General features: G+C 46.9%; 1 protein-coding gene across 2 annotated transcripts in view; it reads right to left on the bottom strand.

Annotated features, from left to right (window-relative positions):
- The window catches only part of LOC115461794 (CD209 antigen-like), a 77,127-nt gene that overhangs the window by 39,067 nt on the left and 17,698 nt on the right, over positions 1-20,362 (bottom strand). For both annotated transcript variants that reach the window (XM_030191837.1, XM_030191838.1), the window contains exon 7: positions 1,516-2,127. In XM_030191837.1, coding sequence (XP_030047697.1) covers positions 1,516-2,127 — 612 coding nt within the window. The remainder of the gene's footprint in view (positions 1-1,515; positions 2,128-20,362) is intronic.

Here is a 20,362-nt window from a genome sequence, read left to right as displayed (position 1 = left end):
TGATCTTGTCATAGGCATGTTTTAGGGAGAACTTTGGGCAGAGTAGGGTGGTTTCATGAAGTAAACAAGTTATCACTTATGTGCTTATTTCAGCCGTGTAGATTTATTTCTGCTTCCCAGCTGTTGTCGACGTCCACAACCTCAATTTAGCAACTATTTCTGCAGCTTCTGTGCTACTATTTTACAAACACACATAGAGGCATATTTTCAAAGCACTTTGGGAGGCTAAGTTCCATATGTTTCTATGGAACTTTGGGAGGCTAAGTGCTTTGAAAATAAGCCTCATAGGCACCAATATGTGTCTAGAATATATGACTAAAATAGATGCCTAAGGAGCTCATTTTCGAAAGAGAAGGACGTCCATCTTTCGACATAAATCGGAAGATGGACGTCCTTCTCACAGAAATGTCCAAATCGGTATAATCGAAAGCCAATTTAGGATGTCTCCAACTGCAGTCCGTCGCAAGGACGTCCAAAGGTCAAGGGGGCTTATCTGAGGCATAGCGAAGGCGGGACTTGGGCGTGCCTAACACGGACGTCCTTGACCCATAATCGAAAAAAAACAAGGACGTCGCTGACGAACAGTTGGATGTTTTCACCTAGTCGTGTTTTTCTTTCTTACGAATAAGGCACAAAAAGGTGCCCGAAATGACCAGATGACCACCGGAGGGAATCGGGGATGGCCTCCCATTACTCCCCCAATAGTCACTAACCCCCTCCCACCCTCAAAAAACATCTTTAAAAATATGTCGTGCCAGCCTCAGATGTCATACTCAGGTCCATGACAGTGCAAGCAGGTCCCTGGAGCAGTTTTAGTGGGTTCTGCAGTGCACTTCAGACAGGCGGACCCAGGCTGTACCCCCCCTACCTGTTACCTTTGTGGAGGAAACAGCAAGCCCTCCAAAACCCACCACAAACCCACTGTACCCACATATAGGTGTCCCCCTTCACCCATAAGGGGTATGGTAGTGGTGTACAGTTGGGGGTAGTGGGTTTTTGGGGGGGGGGGGGGGGTTCAGCACACACGGTAAGGGAGGTATGTACCTGGGAGCAATTTATGAAGTCCACTGCAGTGCCCCCCTAGGGTGCCCGATTGGTGTCTTGGCATGTCAGGGGGACCAGTGCACTACAAATGCTGGCTCCTCCCATGACCAAATGGCTTGCATTTGGTTGCTTCTGAGATGGACATCTTTGATTTCGAAAATCGCTGAAAATCAGAAACGTCCATGTCTAGGGACGTCCAAATCTAGGGACGATGAAATTTAAGGATTTGGACATCCATGATGGTATTTTTGAAACGAAAGATGGACGTACATCTTGTTTCGAAAATACGGGTTTCCCCGCCCCTAGATTTGGATGTTTTGCGAGGACATCCAAATCGTAACTTGGACGTCCCTTTCGAAAATTCCCCTCTAAGTTACCTGCCAACCTAGGTGACCTGTTATAAAAATGACCCTCACAGTGATATCAGATAAGCACTACACAAATCAGAACAGCAGTAATACAACTACTCACATGTATTGAATACGCATTGCTGTGCTTTACTCCACTTTTCCTTCAAGTCGAGCAGTGGCCCTTCCGTTTGCCTCCATCCTTGCTGTTCTGATGTTAAACGCTCACTGGTTTTGCTTAAAGAACTTTCACACTCGCTCAGTTTCTTTTGGGTAGAGCTTAAATTATTGTTGGTTGCTCTCAATGTATTTTTGGTATCACTCATAGATCTTTCAGTTTCTCTCAGTTTCATCTGGGTTGTAACTAAAGTACTTTTTGTACTTCTCAGTGTCTCCTGGGTTTCTTGCAAAGTATTTTCCCGTTCACTTAAGGTTTTCTTGCTGTCACTCAGGTCCTCCCGTGTCTTACTTAAGGTTTCCTCAGTTTGATGGAGCCTCTCTCTAGTTTCTGTAAGTTGTTGCTGGAAATGGTTCAGGTCTTCGAGCTTGGCTTCAAGATATTTTTGGGTGCGATTCAACTCCTGCTCAGTTTCCCTCAGTTTCTGCTCAGTGTGAATCAATGTTGACTCTTTTGTGCTGACGCTCAGGGCCAGGCTGCTGCTGAGATTTTCATGGTCATAGGAGATCTTATGAATGTACTCCCTATACTCTTCCAGATGCTGGGAAACATGAAATACTGCAGGCAAAAGAGAGGACAGGTCTTGAGATTCAATCAACTTGGATTCAGCAATGAAATGGTTTACAATGTCAGAAACAATTGATAATGTTCAGAGGAGCCAACTATGCAGAAAAATTGAAGGTGCTAAACTCAACACTTTCTGGACACAGTAAAGGGGTTTGATCAATATTTGGGGTGCTTAACCAGCCACTGTACCCACAGAACTGACACCTATTGCTTTTAGGGTTCAGAAGGAAGAGTCATGAACTGGGATACTTCCTTCTGTTCCTTCCAAGAACTGAGCAAGGAACATGTGTTTTAGCTGCATTGACCACATGCCTGTGCATTGCATCTGACAGGGATGGAGAGAGGCAGCTGAGAGGAAGGGAGGTTGCCCATTCTCCACTGCTGATGTTCCCCAAGAAACGCCCATTCTAACTCCATCCTCCAGCGCTGACTCCTCTCCTATTCTCCTTGGCTGCTAACACCCATCTATCCCACCTCCTCAGAAGTTGGCATCCTTGCTCTCACCCTACCTAAACTCCAGTACCTCTTTGCTGTCACTTGTCTTCTCCCATCCCTATTCTCCCCGCTGATGTGTCCTCCAAATTTGCTCATCAATGAGACAAACTTCCTCTTCTTCTGATTCCCCAAGAGGTCCCATCTTTCATTACTATCCTCTTCCCTTGACACAGCCTGTAGGGGTGAAACCCCCACATAGCACTACAGGACAGAGCCTGCAAGAGAGTTTTCCACTACATACTACCAGTAGCATAGCCAGAGGGCCGATATGCGGTGGGCCTGAGCAACAGGAGGGTGGGCCCAAAGATTCATCTCATCACCCCGCTGCCCACCGCCAAAAAGAAAAGAAATACCTGAGCTGGCGGGGATCCGCAAGTCGAAGACCTCCTCCTCGCAGAAAGAGCACTTAGACCTCGATCCCCACCAGCCACACCAATTGAGCACTAATTTTTGGAGCGCGTGAGCCCAAAACGGGTGGGCCCCAGCCTACCCAGGCCCACCTGTGGCTACACCACTGCATACTACAGACTTGGTTTAAAAGTCAGTATAAACTCTGACATAGCTGCCAAGGTCACTGAGCAGCCAGGAAGATGCCCTATGGCCTACTTGGGTGATGCAACTCTTGTGCTTTATCTCCTCAAGAAACTGTGTGTACCTGAGTCAAGAACAATACCCCAGACATCTGATAACATTCTTGGGGTTTGTGGAGCCAAAATGTCCCTTCACATACCCCTTCTTGTCACTCACCCTCTGACTCCATTACCTGATACTCCAGCTGTCCCCAAACATATACACTCTTGCTGAACCTCTAACTCCAACCCCCAATTAATACAGCAGCTTTGAGAGAGAGCGATCAGTTAGAGGAAATGGTTTATGGTTTATTAATATTTATTAGACCGCCTGGACTGACTGGCCAGTTGCGGTGGTTTTACTATAATCCAAATAAAAATAAAAGCAAAGGAACCACAATAAATTGAGAATAAAGAGAGGCAAGAACGCATTCACAAACAACTGGAAGAGGAAGAGGATGAGGAAAGGGGGAGACTCATACAGAAAGGCACCAGGGAGGCAAGCAGTTAAGGAATAGGTGCAGGGGAGACGACTGACAGACTTTGGGATAAATTTGCCCCAGTCTCATCTGATCTAGTAATGAGGCTTTTTAAAAGCTAGTAAGTCAAGGTTGCTCCTTGGATGTTTGTCCATCGTTCTATCTAAAAGAAGTACCTTTAGATATTTTACAATGGCTTACTAGTTTTGTTACCATAATCTTGTCAGAAGGATCTTATCCTACGGACATTGCAAGAATTGTCATTTCCCCGATACCAAAGAACATTGGGGCAGATTTGACTATAGTGGATAACTTCAGGCCTGTATTATGGATTGCTAAACTCTTGGATCGTATTTTTAATATACAATTCTCTGATTAACCTGCTACATTAACGTATTTGCACCCATTTCAGCACAGTTTTCGGCCAATGCATAATGTAGAGACCCTGTTAAATAAATTGGTAATGGAAATAAGGAAATCTTTGGCCATGGGAAAGAATGTTATTCTTCTACAGTTCGATATTTCTGCGGCTTTTGATGCTGTAGATCACTCTCTACTGTTGACTAGATTAAGTGAGATGGGAATTATAGGCAGGATCTTTAATTGGTTCACAGCATTTTTTTAAAAATAGAACATACAATGTCAGAAAAGGTGAAATTAGATCTTACCTGCTAATTTTCTTTCCTCTAGACCCTCCAGACCGGTCAAGACGCGTGGGTTATGTCCTCCTACCAGCAGAGGGAGACTGAGAAAACACTAAGCTTTTGAAGCCTGTATATATAACCTGTGCAGAACCTCCACTAGCCAGTATAACCCTGACAAAGCAGAGAAACAAAAAACACTAACAACAACTAGCAACCCTGTACGTGGTCACAGTAAACTGCAAAAACAAGAAACATCTTCCGTTTGCTCTTACGGAAACATGTTCCTTTGCCTTTGATAAAACAGTTGGGCTTCTACAGGTGGACTATCAAAGAAGAGCCCCACCTGTCCCGGACTCCTATCACAAAACAGAAATAAACAGTCTGCAATTAGAGAAACAACAATCTACAGCAGCCAAGAATTATCCAACCAACACACCTCCTGGCCTCCAATACAGACAGGGCGGGCTCTTGACCGGTCTGGAGGGTCTAGAGGAAAGAAAATTAGCAGGTAAGATCTAATTTCACCTTCCTCAGCGACCCTCCAGACCGGTCAAGACGCGTGGGACGTACCAGAGCAGTAACTAACTTACGGGAGGGACCTACTAAGGCCAGAGGTCAAAACTGCTGCCCCAAAGCGCACCTCGTCCTTTGCATGCACAGGAATCCTATAATGCTTCACAAAGGAATGCAACGAAAACCAAACCGCAGCCCAACAAATATCTAACAGAGAAATCATACTATTCTCCGCCCACGAGGCTGCCATTCCCCTAGTGGAATGAGCAGACCAGCCCCTAGGCACCACAGGACCCTTCACCAAGTAAGCAGATGCAACCGCCTCCTTCAACCACCGTGCTATGGTCACCTTAGGAGCCGCTGCACCCTTCTTTGGGCCACCATGAAGAACGAACAAACGGTCAGAGGCTCTGAAGTCCTGAGTTCCAGAGAGATAACAACTCAAAACTCTCCTGACATCCAGCTTGGCAATACCACGCTGCTCCGAATCTCCAGCCATATCACCCAACACTGGCAGAGAGATGACCTGATTAACATGGAACTCGGAAACCACCTTGGGCAAAAAAAGGAAAGCACCGTCCGCAACGAAACCTTTCCCTCAGAAAGGACAAAAATGGTTCCCTACAAGACAAAGCCTGAAGCTCTGAAACACTCCGTACTGAAGTAATCGCCACCAACAAGACCGTCTTTAAAGATAAATCCTTACAAGATGCCGATACCAGCGGCACAAACGGAGGCCTGATCAAAGCATCCAAAACTAGCTTCAAATCCCACGGAGGCACCATCCGTCACTGAGGTGGACGCAGCAACTTAACACCCTTCAAAAAAAACGCACTACCTCAGGCACAGACGCGAAGGACTTTCACTGAAGCTTCCCACGAAAACATGACAAAGCTGCCACCTGAACCTTCAGTGTAGACAAGGCCAGACCCCTATCAACACCATCGTGCAAAAATTCCAAAACTTCCGCCACCGAAGAGCGAAACGGCCGAACTCGATGGTCTTCACACCAGTGCTCAAAGATTCTCCAAACCCGGACATACGCCAAGGAAGTGGATCGTCTACGGCAACTCAACATCGTAGCAAAGCCACTGGACGAAAGCCCCTTCTTCTTCAACTTGTGCCGCTCAAGAGCCAAGCCATAAGCGAAAACCGAGCCGGAACCGGCATGATTATCGGGCTTTGACACAGAACTGATCCCAACAAAGGCAGGGCCGCCGCCCCTGCCAACCGCACCAGGTCTCCGTACCATGGTCGATGCTGCCAATCCGGAGCTACCAGAATCACCCGACCGAAGTGATGTTCGATGCGCTATATTACTCGACCGACTAACAGCCACGGAGGAAACACATACAGTCACTCCCGAGGCCAAGGCAACAGAAGAGCGTCGATTCCCTCCGCTCAAGGGTCTCTTCAGCGACTGAAAAAACAAACTTGCGCATAGCGAGCCGTTGCCCTAAGATCACCGAAAGTCCCCAGACCGACACAACTCACTGGAACACTGACCGAAGAAAAGACCACTCTCTGGGATCTAGAGTGTGCCTGCTGAGATAATCTGCATCTATGTGACCTACCCCGGCCACATGCGCTGCCAAGAGAGCCTGAAGATGAGTTCAACTGCGCCGCCAAGGCTCTTCGTCCCCCCTTGACGGTTGACATATGCTACTGCCATGGCATTGTCACAGAGCACTCGGACAGCCTTGTGGCGAACCACCGACGTCAAGGCCTGGAGCACCACCCGAATGGCCCGAGTTTCCAGCCGGTTGATGGACCACTCTGCTTCTGCCCGAGACCACCGGCCTTGAGCTACCTGACCGAGACAATGTGCCCCCCAACCTTGCAGACTGGCATCCGTGACCATTACCAGCCCCTGTGGGGACTCCAACGGCATTCCTGTTCCCAAATTGCGCGGGTTGAGCCACCAGCGGAGACTGAGACGAGGGGCCACCGACAGCGGACAACACATTTCCAAGTCCTGCGACAGAGGGGACCAACGACTGAACAGAGCTGACTGTACCTGACGCATGTGCGCCCTGGCCCACGGAACTACCTCTATGGTCGCCGCCATCAGGCCCAGGACCTGACGATAAGTACGGGCCGTCGGCGCCTTCTCTGCAAGGAACCGACAAATCGGACCCTGTAACTTGGAACCAAAAGGCTGCACGAAGGAAAGTGAAGATAAGCTTCCGTCAAATCCAGGGAAGTGAGAAACTCTCCTTTCCGGACCGCACCAGTGACCGACCGCGACGTCTCCATCCGGAAAGAGGGCACCTTGAGTGCCGCATTGACCCTTTTGAGATCTAAAATGGGACGACAAGCGTCCTCTTTCTTGTGGACCACAAAATAGATCAAATAGCACCCTGAGCGTTGCTGATCTGAAGGAACAGGAACCACGGCTCCCAATGCGAGCAGCCACCGCAGAGTGTCCCTCACTGCTGCCCTCTTGCTCCAAGACCGACAGAGGGATTCCAGAAACACTTCGGGAGAACAGCGCATATCCGCCTCGAAACACCTTGAGAACCCACTGATCTGACCTGATTTGGGCCCAGCTCTGGTAAAACAGACTCAGCCGAGCCCCAACATGCACCAGAGCCTGAGCCCGCACACCTTCATTGGGCATTGCGGCGTGAATACTAACCTCCTACGGAAAAGCCACGCCCTCCACGACGATTCTCACGAAAGAACTGTGCGCGCTGGAAAAACCGACCCCTAGAGGTCCTACTACTATTAAACATTTCTATAGCACTACTAGACTTATACAGCGCTGTCCAAATTAACATGAAAAGACAGTCCCTGCTCAACAGAGCTCACAATCTAAATTGGACAGACAAACAGACAGCTAGGAGTAGGTCCCACTCGATCTGCCCGGCCTATACCGCTGAGCCTCCCTAAACCGTCCCCGAGAGGAACTAGTTCTGGCCCCTGCCTTGAACCGAAAATCTGGAAGCCATAGAACCTTGGTATCACTAAGACCTCACACTAACTTGTCCAAATCTTCTCCAAAGAGCATAGCTCCCTTAAGTGGCAGAGACCCACAACCATAGCCATATTTTTTGTCTGAAGTAGGCAACAAATCATAAAAGCCTCAGACAAAAAGGATGAACCCATGTCCAAGTCGGCTAACTCCTGACCCCCAGAAGAACCAACATCTACCGAATCATCCAGGAGCTTCTCGGCCCAACGAAAACATGCCCGAGCTACCAGACCCCCACAAACTGAGGCCTGCAGGGCTAGAGCCGACAAAATAAAACTACGCTTGAGAAAAGATCCCAACTTCCTATCCTGAGGATCACGGAGGGCCATTCCTCCATCAACCGGGATAGCCGTAGCTATAATTACTGCCGTCACTACTGCATCTACCGTGGGAGCCTTAAAGGAATCCCTATCGTCCTGAGGGAGGGGATAAAGCCTCGCCATTGCCTTTGCCACCTTACACGGCAAATCCCATTCCTGACAAATCATCTCCCGGAGATCCTTGTTCATAGGGAAGGATCACGCCTGACGCTGAATGCCCTTCACCAACGGATCCTGGACAGTTTCCCCCAAAGCCACCTCAGGACCAAACTGAAGGGTGGACGACACCTGATCTATGAGTTCTGACAGCTCATCTCTATGGAAAATCCGCACTATTGAAGGATCCTCTCCAGGAATCCACCAATCCTGCTCCTGAGAGCCGTCAATTCCATCTGACTCCCCCAGATCACTAAGCACAGCTTCTGCAGCTACAGGAGAAAAACATTGCCTGTCCTCTGACCACTCTAACCGTGGTCTCTCAGCCAAGACGGAAATAGCCCCCTCTTCCAATTAGGGGGGGGGGGGGGGGTCCCGATCTCCAGGCCTGATACCGCGTCCAGACAAAATCTGGAGGAAAGCCCACCATTCCTGGACCGTCATTAGGCCCTTTTGTGCCAAAAACGGAGGCCGCAGGCCCAAAAACAGCTGGCTCCACGGGCCGCGTCAGACTCAAGATGGCGGCTGTTCCCGCCGAAACTGTTCCCGCTGACAGCAGCCCTGCCTACGCTCCCGCTGACCCGGAGACTCCCGACACCATCGATCCCTCCGCGGTCAAGTCGGGGGGTGCCGCAGCCACCTTTATAGGTGCACCGCAAAGCTACACTGAGCACCCGGCGCCTCTAGCCCTCGCCACGAGCACGCGCGACATCGGAGGAGCTGGGCCGCCATAAACCACGAGGGAAGGGAAAAGCTGTTCCGCAAACGCGCCAAACCAAAAACTCCCTCACACTGCAAAAGCACTGAAGAAAGCGCTGCTCTCTCGTTCCAGCAAGGAATCGAAACCCCCGTTCGGTCCGCTGAAAATAAAGAAATAAATGCCCTTAAAGGCACAGTACTCCAACTCTGGCAGCTGGAAATTGTAAGGCACTCAAGGCTACAATACTGAGAAAGCAGCCGAGGCACAAAGCTGCCAAGCAAAACGAAATAGAATAACTGACCTTAAAGGCACAGTACTCTAATTCTGGCAGCTGGAAATTGTAAGGCACTCAAGGCTACAATACTGAGAAAGCAGCCGAGGCACAAAGCTGCCAAGCAAAACGAAATAGAATAACTGACCTTAAAGGCACAGTACTCTAATTCTGGCATCTGGAAATTGTAAGGCACTCAAGGCTACAATACTGAGAAAGCAGCCGAGGCACAAAGCTGGCAAGCAAAATGAAATAGAATAACTGACCTTAAAGGCACAGTACTCTAATTCTGGCATCTGGAAATTCGAAGGCACTCAAGGCTACAATACTGAGAAAGCAGCCGAGGCACAAAACTGCCAAGCAAACAGAAATAGAGAGCAGCACAGGGGGAGGGACCCAAACATAGGTGTAACACCCCAGGGGGAAAAACTGGGCCCCACCAGACCCAGGGCCCCAAAGCACTTTTTTTTTTTTTTTTTTTTTTTTTACACACACACGTACAGGGTACTGCAACAGAATAAAGTTTGGAAGGAAAAAATCCTACGACCCAATGACAAACTACCTCACCAGATTATTGGAGACTGCACAGGCTGTCAACTGCTACCTCTGCTGAGACTGAGAAAATACTGGCTAGTGGAGGTTCTGCACAGGTTATATATACAGGCTTCAAAAGCTTAGTGTTTTCTCAGTCTCCCTCTGCTGGTAGGAGGACATAACCCACGCGTCTTGACCGGTCTGGAGGGTCGCTGAGGAAAATGGAGTTTATGGCCATCAATCTGTGGGGTCCCACAAAGACCTCTGCTGTCTCCCCAATTGTTTAAGATATGCTTGAGTTCTTTGGGCAGGTATTTGGCCAAACCAAATATTTTTTTCGTTATCCTATGCAGATGATGTATTTATACTCTGCCAAGAACAAAGAACTTTTGAAGATACTCTTCTTTATGTGAAGCATTATATTACCATCCTATATAATAATTTGCACCATGAACATTCCATGAAGCTGCCTGGGCCCATGCCTCCATTCTGATTTGCTGTGCCTGGGACTGAAGCCTCGGATGACGACATCCAGAGAGCCCAAGCAACAGCAGCATTCTGACAGAGAAAAAAAAAGTAACACCCTGTCAGAAAACCTTCCCTGTCTCACACAACACATACAGTTCACCTCCCACCCCCACCCACACACACAGTTCCCCACCCCACACACAATTACTGACTCTCTCTCTCTCACACACACACACACACACACACTCATGCAACATCTAAAACCTCCTCCCCTCTGTCATTCTGACAGAGAAAAAAAAATGTAACACCCTGCCAGAAAACCTCCCCTGTCTCACACATACACACATGATCTCTCTCTGTGACACACAACACACACAGTTCACCCCCCCCACACACAATTACTGACTCACACACACACACTCATGCAACATCTAAAACCTCCCCCCTCCCCTCTGTCATTCTGACAGAGAAAAAAAAATGTAACCCTCACCTCTGGCACTGTCAGACAGACACACACACACACTCAATAATTCTCTCTCATACACAATCACTGTCTGTCTCATAGACACACACACTGACCCCTCCTCCATGGAGAATACAACACAGATGATGAACACTTCGGAACCCCAATACAAGCCCAACACCGACACAGACCACTTCACCACACCCATCACCCCACCCCCGTCTCTCATTCTGACAGAGAAAAAAAACTACCACCCTCCCCTGTCTCACTTACACATAAACACACGATCTCTCTCTATGACACACAACACACACAGTTCCCCAACCCACCCCTCCCACATGGTAACTGTCACACTCACACACACTCATGCACCATCGCAGTTCATCAAACCCACCCCCACCACTGTCACTGTCAGAAACACACACACACAATCTATCACATACACAGTTACTGTCTGAATCATATACACACACACTGAAAAAGTCAAGAACTACACAAACAACTACCCCTCCTCTGTCAATAGAACAATGATGTACAACCCTTAGGAACTCCACTCAAACACAAACTATCAATAAAAAAAAACCCCAACATATATTAAAACAGTTCAGGTCAAAACAAACACAAATAGATAAAACCCTTGCTAGCGCCTGTTTCATTTGATTGAGAAACAGGCCTTTCTTACTAGTAGTAGATAATTGGACAAATATTAACTTTCTTAGATTAAATAAACAGAAATCTAAGTTTCTGTGGTTCACAGATTTGCAACAAATTTCTCCAACTAATGTTATTTTGTCGTCAGGGGAATTGTTCAAATAAAGATTCGTGTCAGTTATTATCCAACTATAGGCCGGTTGCATTGATCCCTCTATTTGTAAAGTTGATACACGGTTTGGTCACATGTCAACTAACCAAATATTTAGATAATCATAATTTGCTCCATTTTTGGCAAACTGGCTTTCGTTCTGCCTTCAGCACTGAAACTGTGATTGGCTCACTGCTGGATTCAGCCTGGTTGGCATCAAGTGAAGGTTTAAAAAAAATGCTTGTCCTCCAGTTTGATTTATCGAGTGCTTTCGATTTGGTGGACCATGCTATCTTCCTACATATATTAGAAGCAATGTGTATCTCTGGGGGTTTTTGCAAAGTACATCCTACAAAGTCAAAAAGAATGGTGAATTATTGAACTCATAGTCTAAACCATGCGGAGTCCCCAAGGATTCCCATTATCTTCCATCTTATTTAATATTTATTTACATTCTTTAAGTTTTTAATTGGAAGAGGTGGATAATATTACTGTTTAATTCTTTTTCATTCTCTCTCTCTCTGTGTCTCTCAAGATGTGTTGCCCACAATTCAAAGATGTATTCTACTGATTGAAGCATGGATGTTGTGACGAACTAAAGCTCAATACAGATAAAGCAAAGTTCTTTTTTATTGATATTAAACATGAACCAAATTGTACTGCACTCTAAATTGGCCAATATACTTATAATCTCTCACCAATTGTTCAAATACTGGGGGTATTTATTGACCAAATGTACTGTTCTATTACATTAAAATTACATTGAAAATTGCAACGGTTACAAAATACATCTGCAAGGTTGATTTTTATGCTGGGAAAGTTTCATGAGGCACCTCCACTTTTGAATAAATTAGCTCGAGCTTTAAGTAACGAGAGCAGTGTCACTGAGCTAGAGACTGTTGCAGGACTTCCCCTGAAGAAGTGGACGTGAAACGGGTTCCCCGTTGGGATGATCGATTTATAAATTAAGTCTCTCTTAGCCTCTCTCGAATGCTCGTTCCATGTATTGAATGATATCTGCCAGTGGTATTCAGGTTGTTGTTTATATAAAGATATAAAGTTAAAAAACATGAAAGTAAAAATATTTTTTTTGAAAAAAACATGTAGAAGATAAATCCCTGATAATCTTGGAGGTTATATATCAAAGTGCCAAAATTTGGAATAACATTCCCTACCAGTTTCTTCAAATTTCATCTTATCTTCTTTTTCAAAGGCACTCGACACTTATTTATTTTTAAAGCAATGAGTGTAAATTGTATTTGTCTTAGATTGATAAGGAAGACTGTTGGAAATTCCTTTGAATGTGGTTTTCTTTTATTTGCATCCTTAAGTTTAAAGGTAGAATATAAGCTGTACAATACAATACTGCTGGTTCTTCCTCCCACCCACCCTCACATCTATACACCCCATCCAGCTGCTGCCCCTTATTCCAAACATCTCTCTTCTCACACATGTTCAGTTCTGACTCTGCCCCTCCCCCCATTAACACTTCCCTCCCTGTCACATTATACACAGTTATGTATAGGATATTTAGGTCTGGTGAAGTATAGTCAACCGTATAGTCTAAATAGAAACAGAAATCTCCTTTGCTGATTCCCCTGAGTGTTCTCTGGTGACCCATGATCTTTATTCACAGTTTTTGTTAACATAGCTGTTAGCTGAATGTTACGGTCCATGTTATACGCTAGGGCCCTTGCTAATTTACTTATTTTTTGCATTTGTATCCCACATTTTTCCCACCAATTTGCAGGCTCAATGTGGCTTACATTATGCCGTAATGGCGATTGCCATTTCCGGATAGAGAAATACAAGTGGTATTGCATTAAGGTGCATAAATGGTAAAGTGAATTATAGAATAAGTTAGACAATCAACTTTAGAAAATTCATTTCCGGTATGTGAAATAAAGTGGTAGTGCGTATTGCGTAACTTTCATTAGTAGCACGTAGGTTATCAGTCTAGTGTGGAGATTTCAGTTTTGTCTAGTTCATGTAGAGTCTAGTTGTCTAGTATTTAGGATGGATCGTTATGGTATGCCTTTTTGAACAGGTTGGTTCTACTTCTTTCTTCCTCCACCAAAGTGAATCAGCTCCATCCTTTTCTCCCAATCCCCTCACCTTTGAGCAGTATTATTTTCCCCTCCACCAACTCACAGCTTTCTCTGCTTTCTTTCCAAACCAGCGATTCTATGTACCCCTCTTCCCCTCAAGGCTGGAAATCTTAGTTGTTACGTCCCCTCTCACCCACCATCATTTCTCACAGCCTTACTTTCCACCACACTTCAGACAACCCATTCATTAACACTTTCCAGCCCTAACTACCCCTTCTTATACCCAAGTGCCACATTCCTTCCCTCTCACTCCGATTCTTTTGAGCTCCACCCCACCTTCTCCACACCTCCTAACCTGCCTCCTCTTTCAACTCTACAACAATCCCTACCCTTCATTACAGTTCTCAACCTCTTCCCCCTCCAAGATTCCTATCACCATTTCTGTCTTCGAGGTAGATGCACTAAACGTTTTTCATCGTTAAATGAGCCCTCAGGGAAGAATTTCCTATCCTTTCCATGCACTTAAGCCTATTTTCCGACGACAGTAGCAGCTAACGAAAACGGAATGGAGATGAGCAATTAGTGTGAAAACCCCATTGAAACGACATGCACTAACCTTTTCCGATTGCCTTTACGCAGGAAAAAGGCAGGAAAACTAACGAGAGGTCTGGACCTCTCGTTAGGACAGCTCCGTGGCAGGAAAAAGTGTTAAGTGAAAAAATAAACAAACTTTGAGCCAATCCCAGCGCATTAGCAGAGCTAAAAGCGCTGTGATTGGTCCAAAGGACCTCAGAAAACACATAAAAAAATAAAAATAAAAAAAGGATCGGGAGGGGGCAAGGGCGCTCATCAGGAGCATCCTGTACGGACGGCCTTGCCCCCCCCCCCCCGCTGCTCCCCACTTTCCGCCGCTCCCCCCACCCCGAAAAAGCAAACTTCTAGAAGCCCCTGCCCCCCTCCCTTCCTCACTACTCTCTCACCTCAGCTCCGCCTCCCGACATCCTCCATCCGTGCCCCGCCCCCTTTTGGGGTCGTCGCCGCCATTCCCCTCCTCCATCGGGCCCCCTTCCTCTTACCGGGCCCGTGCAGCGCCTCTCTCCTCTGTCCGAAGGCGCTGCACGGGCAAGAAGAAAGCTGAATCAGCTGATGCCTGCCTTCGCCTAGCTTCGATAGAGCGTCTTTCTCCTCCTGGGCCCGCCCCTGTCTGACGTCAGTAACCTACGTAGGTTACTGACGTCAGACAGGGGCGGGCGCAGCAGAAGAAAGACGCGCCATCGCGAAGGCAGGCATCAGCTGATTCAGCTTTCTTCTTGCCCGTGCAGCGCCTTCGGACAGAGGAGAGAGGCGCTGCACGGGCCCGGTAAGAGGAAGGGGGCCCGATGGAGGAGGGGAATGGCGGCGACGACCCCAAAAGGGGGCGGGGCACGGACGGAGGATGTCGGGAGGCGGAGCTGAGGTGAGAGAGTAGTGAGGAAGGGAGGGGGGCAGGGGCTTCTAGAAGTTTGCTTTTTCGGGGTGGGGGGAGCGGCGGAAAGTGGGGAGGGGGCAGGGGCTGCTAGAATTTTGCTTTTTTCGGGGTGGGGGGAGCGGCGGAAAGTGGGGAGCAGCGGGGGGGGGGGGGGGCAAGGCCGTCAGTACAGGATGCTCCTGATGAGCGCCCTTGCCCCCTCCCGACGCTTTTTTTTTATTTTTGTTTTTATTTGGGAGCCATGTGCTTGCGATTTGACTGTGTTTTGACTGTTTGTGGCATGCGCAGAGCAGCTAACATAACGCTTGGCTGCTCTGCGCATGATTTGGGGGCCGATTAACGATGTGTATTGTGATTCTTTGATACATTGTACGTTTCACTACCGATCTCAGCATGTGTGACTTTTTTTTTTGGTGCATTTTTCGTTATTTTAAAATCGTTAGGGACTTTAACGATTTAGATTTTTTTACGTTTGGTTGCTGCATCTGCCTCTTCTAGTCATACTGTTGCATCTTCTTCCAATCCTGCTCCTTCCCCCCATTCATGACATATCCATCCGCATGCCTCATTCCACCCTGTGTCATCTCCTCCTAAAACCTCTCCCCTTGTGATCCTTCATCTTTCCTTTCCTTCTTCAGTGACACTTCCACCTACTCACGCAATCATTTCTAAGGGAATCTTCTTCCCCACATAAACCCTCCACCTCCTTGCTCTACACCCTCCCTACTAATGCTCCTCCTGTTGGTGTTCCATTTCTTACTTCCTTCCCAATCTTAATGCCTCTCTTCCTCCTCCTGTATGTTCATCCCTTCCAAAGCCTACAACTCTTCTTCCCCACCCTTCTCCTTCCTCATTCCTGGTGCTAACACTTCTTGAGCATGGGCATGCTATCAGAGGCGTAGCCAGACCTCATATTTTGGATGGGCCACTGGGCAAACTGGGTGGGCACATGCACTGTAGTCTTCACAACCCCCCTCCCCTGTGCCAAGTCAAAACTTTACAGTAAATACCTGTACTGGTGGGGATCCCTAAGCCCCACCAGCTGCAGGGGTCCTCCAGCAGCAAGAACAGCTTCCTCTCCTTCTTGCTCCAACTGGCAGAACTGTCCACACACTGCCGCTGCCCTGCCTCTTTGCGCATGCTCAGTTCTCACGCATGTAGACAGTGTTGTCGACTGGAACAAGTAGGGAAAGAAGCTGTCCTTGCCGCTGAAAGACCCCTGCAGCTGGTGGGGCTTGGGGATCCCCACCAGCCAATAACAAGTGCGCAAAAATGTTGGGTGGGCCTGAGCCCAAAGTGGGTGGGCCCAGGCCCACCCATGGCTACGCCACTGCATGCTACATCTTGAGCCAACCCACTCTAAGGGAGTACTCTGCCCTCGGACTGCCCTGGCACTAAACAGATAGTCCTACAACCGTCTACCTGAATATTCAGCAGCACTATCCCAGTACAGTGATGTGCAAAAGTTCCCTCTTCTCCCCACAATTTCCCCTATTATTGCATATATATTACACCGAATGGTTTCTGACCTTTAAACAAAATGTAATATTAGACAAAGGGAACCTGACTAAACCTGTACCACAGTTTTTACATTATTACTTTATTTAAGGAGCAAAGTTATCCAACACCCATATCACCATGTGAAAAAATAACTGCCCCCTTAGTTACTGAATCAACCAATTGTCAAATGTAATTGATAATTAGATTCAGGTGATTGAACACAGCCAGCCCTGTTGAATCTAAACCTTACTATATATATTGAATCTTGCCAAGAACGCTTTTGCGGAGAAGAGAGGAGAAAAAAAAGTTGTTTAAATGTATCAGTCTGGAAAGGGTTACAAACCATTTCAAAAGCTCTGAGATGCCAATGATCCAAAGTGAGAGCTATAATCTCCAAATGGGGAAGACTTGGAACAGTGGTGAATCTCTCCCAGAAGCGGCCAGCCTACCAAAATTATTTAAAGGGCACAGCAACAACTCATCTGGGACGTCACAAAACGTTCCAGGTCATCATCCAAGAACTGCAGGCCTTTCTAGCCTCAGCTAACGTGAGTGTTCATGACTCTACAATAAGAAACAAATGGGCAAAATGGGATTCATGGGAGATTAGCAAAGCAGAAACTGCTGATATCTCAGAGTAACATCAATACTCATTCACATTTGCAAACACACACCATAATGCTTTATGGACAAATGAGTCAAAAGTGGAACTCTGGAGAACACAGGTCTCATTATTTCTGGTGTAAAACAAATAAAGCATTCCACAGCAAGAACATTGTACCACCAGTCAAGCATGCCGCTGGTACTGTGATGATCTAGGGATGCTTTGCAGTCTCAGGACCTGGAAAACTTACTATTATTGAAGGAACCATGAATTCTACACGATATCAGAAAATTCTTAAGCAGAAATATCTCTCCATGATCTTAAGATGAACTGAAATTAGATTATGCAACAGTGGAGGCAGTGCATGCAAATCTCTCTCATGAATATTCATTGTGAATATCCTGGAAGCCTGACTGGCTTGGGTGCCTCCAGGACCAGGTTTGGGAACCACCAGGGGCGTAGCCAGACCTCGTGGTGGGAGGGGGCCAGAGCCTGCCCCCCCCCCACCTCGCTGCTCCCCCTCACCTCCTTGCCACTTCCCCTCACCACCTCATCGCTCCCCCCGCAAAAGCAAATACCTTTGCTGGCAGGCCAGCCAAACCAGGGGCTATGCCCCTGGGAACCACCACTCTAGGGTATTGGTAGAACTAGAAGACATGAATCGAGGCTGAAAAGGGGCAGACTCAGGAGTAATGTCAAGAAGTATTTTTTCATGGAAAGGGTGGTAGATACGTGGAATGCCCTCCTGCGGGAGGTGGTGGAGATGAAAATGGTAATGGAATTCAAACATGCGTGGGATAAACACTTAACCTGTTTAGAAGGAATGGATCTATGGAATCTTAGCAGAGATTGGGTGGCAACGCTGGTAATTGGTCCTGATTGTGACTGAATAGATAGGGATGGCCCGGAGTGTAAATTTTAAGGGTCTTCAACGTTAGCTTCAGAACTTTTAGTACAGGAACAGTGCTGGGCAGACTTCTACGGTCTGTGCCCTGAGAAAGGCAAGGACAAATCAAACTCAAGTATACGCATAAGGTATCACATACCATGTAAAATGAGTTTATCTTGTTGGGCAGACTGGATGGACCATTCAGGTCTTTACCTGCTGTCATTTACTATGTTACCATGACAATGATCCATCGCCTAGTCAAAGTCCTGACTTGAACCCAATAGAGATGCTGTGGCAGGACCTGAAATGAGCAGTTCATGTACAAAAACCTACAATGTGTCTGAATTAAAACAGTTCTGCAAAGAAGATTGGGCTGATTCTTCAGAGCGATGTGAAAGACAGATATCAATATATAGGATGCATTTTTTTTTTTTTGCAATTATGGCTGCTAAAGGTGGTGCAACCAATTATTAAGTTTTAGGGACAGTAACTTTTCACAAGGGTGATATGGGTGTTGGATAACTTTGTTCCTCAAATAAATGAAGTAATAATTTGAAAACTGTTACATGTTTACTCAGATTCTATATGTCTAATATTACTACTACTTATCATTTCTATAGCGCTACTAGACGTACGCAGCGGCACTGAAGAACTGAGTTTGATTCCCACTTCAGGCACAAGCAGCTCCTTGTGACTCTGGGCAAGTCACTTAACCCTCCATTGCCCCATGTAAGCCGCATTGAGCCTACCATGAGTGGGAAAGCGCAGGGTACAAATGTAACAAAACTAAAATAGATACTATTGGAGATTCTACATGGAATGTTGCTACTATTGGAGATTCTACATGGAATGTTGCTATTCCACTAGCAACATTCCATGTAGAAGGCTGCGCAGGCTTCTGTTTCTGTGACTCTGACGTCCTGCACGTACGTGCAGGACGTCAGACTCACAGAAGCAGAAGCCTGCGCGGCCACATTGGTGATCTGCAAGGGCCGACTTCTACATGGAATGTTGCTAGTGGAATAGTAACATTCCATGTAGAATCTCTAATAGTAGCAACAGTGGAGGAGTGGCCTAGTGGTTAGGGTGGTGGACTTTGGTCCTGTGGAACTGAGCAACTGAGTTCAATTCCCACTTCAGGCACAGGCAGCTCCTTGTGACTCTGGGCAAGTCACTTAACCCTCCATTACCCCATGTAAGCCGCATTGAGCCTGCCATGAGTGGGAAAGCGCAGGGTACAAATGTAACAAAAATAAAATAGATACTATTGGAGATTCTACATGGAATGTTGCTACTATTGGAGATTCTACATGGAATGTTGCTATTCCACTAGCAACATTCCATGTAGAAGGCTGCGCAGGCTTCTGTTTCTGTGAGTCTGACGTCCTGCACGTACGTGCAGGACGTCAGACTCACAGAAGCAGAAGCCTGCGCGGCCACATTGGTGATCTGCAAGGGCCGACTTCTACATGGAATGTTGCTAGTGGAATAGTAACATTCCATGTAGAATCTCTAATAGTAGCAACAGTGGAGGAGTGGCCTAGTGGTTAGGGTGGTGGACTTTGGTCCTGTGGAACTGAGCAACTGAGTTCAATTCCCACTTCAGGCACAGGCAGCTCCTTGTGACTCTGGGCAAGTCACTTAACCCTCCATTGCCCCATGTAAGCCGCATTGAGCCTGCCATGAGTGGGAAAGCGCGGGGTACAAATGTAACAAAAATAAAATAGATACTATTGGAGATTCTACATGGAATGTTGCTACTATTGGAGATTCTACATGGAATGTTCCTAGTGGAATAGTAGAATCTCAAACAGTAGCAACAGTGGAGGAGTGGCCTAGTGGTTAGGGTGGTGGACGTTGGTCCTGGGGAACTGAGGAACTGAGTTCGATTCCCACTTCAGGCACAGGCAGCTCCTTGTGACTCTGGGCAAGTCATTAACCCTCCATTGCCCCATGTAAGCCGCATTGAGCCTGCCATGAGTGGGAAAGCGCAGGGTACAAATGTAACAAGAAAAAAAAAACATGAAGAGACAGTCCCTGCTCCACAGAGCTTACAATCTAATTAGGACAGACAAACAAATAGTGGAGGCAGTGCATGCAAATCTCTCTCATGAATATTCATTGTGAATATCCTGGAAACCTGACTGGCTTGGGTGCCTCCAGGACCAGGTTTGTCCTGTTTGTCTAATATTACATAGTCAGCATATGACATAAATGCGAATAACAGGGGAAATCAGGAAGGGGATAAAACATTTTCACACCACTGTTTGTGCTGCTGCACATTCGGGTTTGCCCTTGTCCTGCCTGGTTAAATTCTTTTGAATATCAA

This window comes from Microcaecilia unicolor, chromosome 2 (genome assembly GCF_901765095.1).
Source record: "Microcaecilia unicolor chromosome 2, aMicUni1.1, whole genome shotgun sequence".
NCBI classification, from domain to species: domain Eukaryota; kingdom Metazoa; phylum Chordata; class Amphibia; order Gymnophiona; family Siphonopidae; genus Microcaecilia; species Microcaecilia unicolor.
The sequence above is the reverse complement of the archived record's forward strand: the minus strand, read 5'-3'. Positions and strand labels throughout refer to the sequence as shown.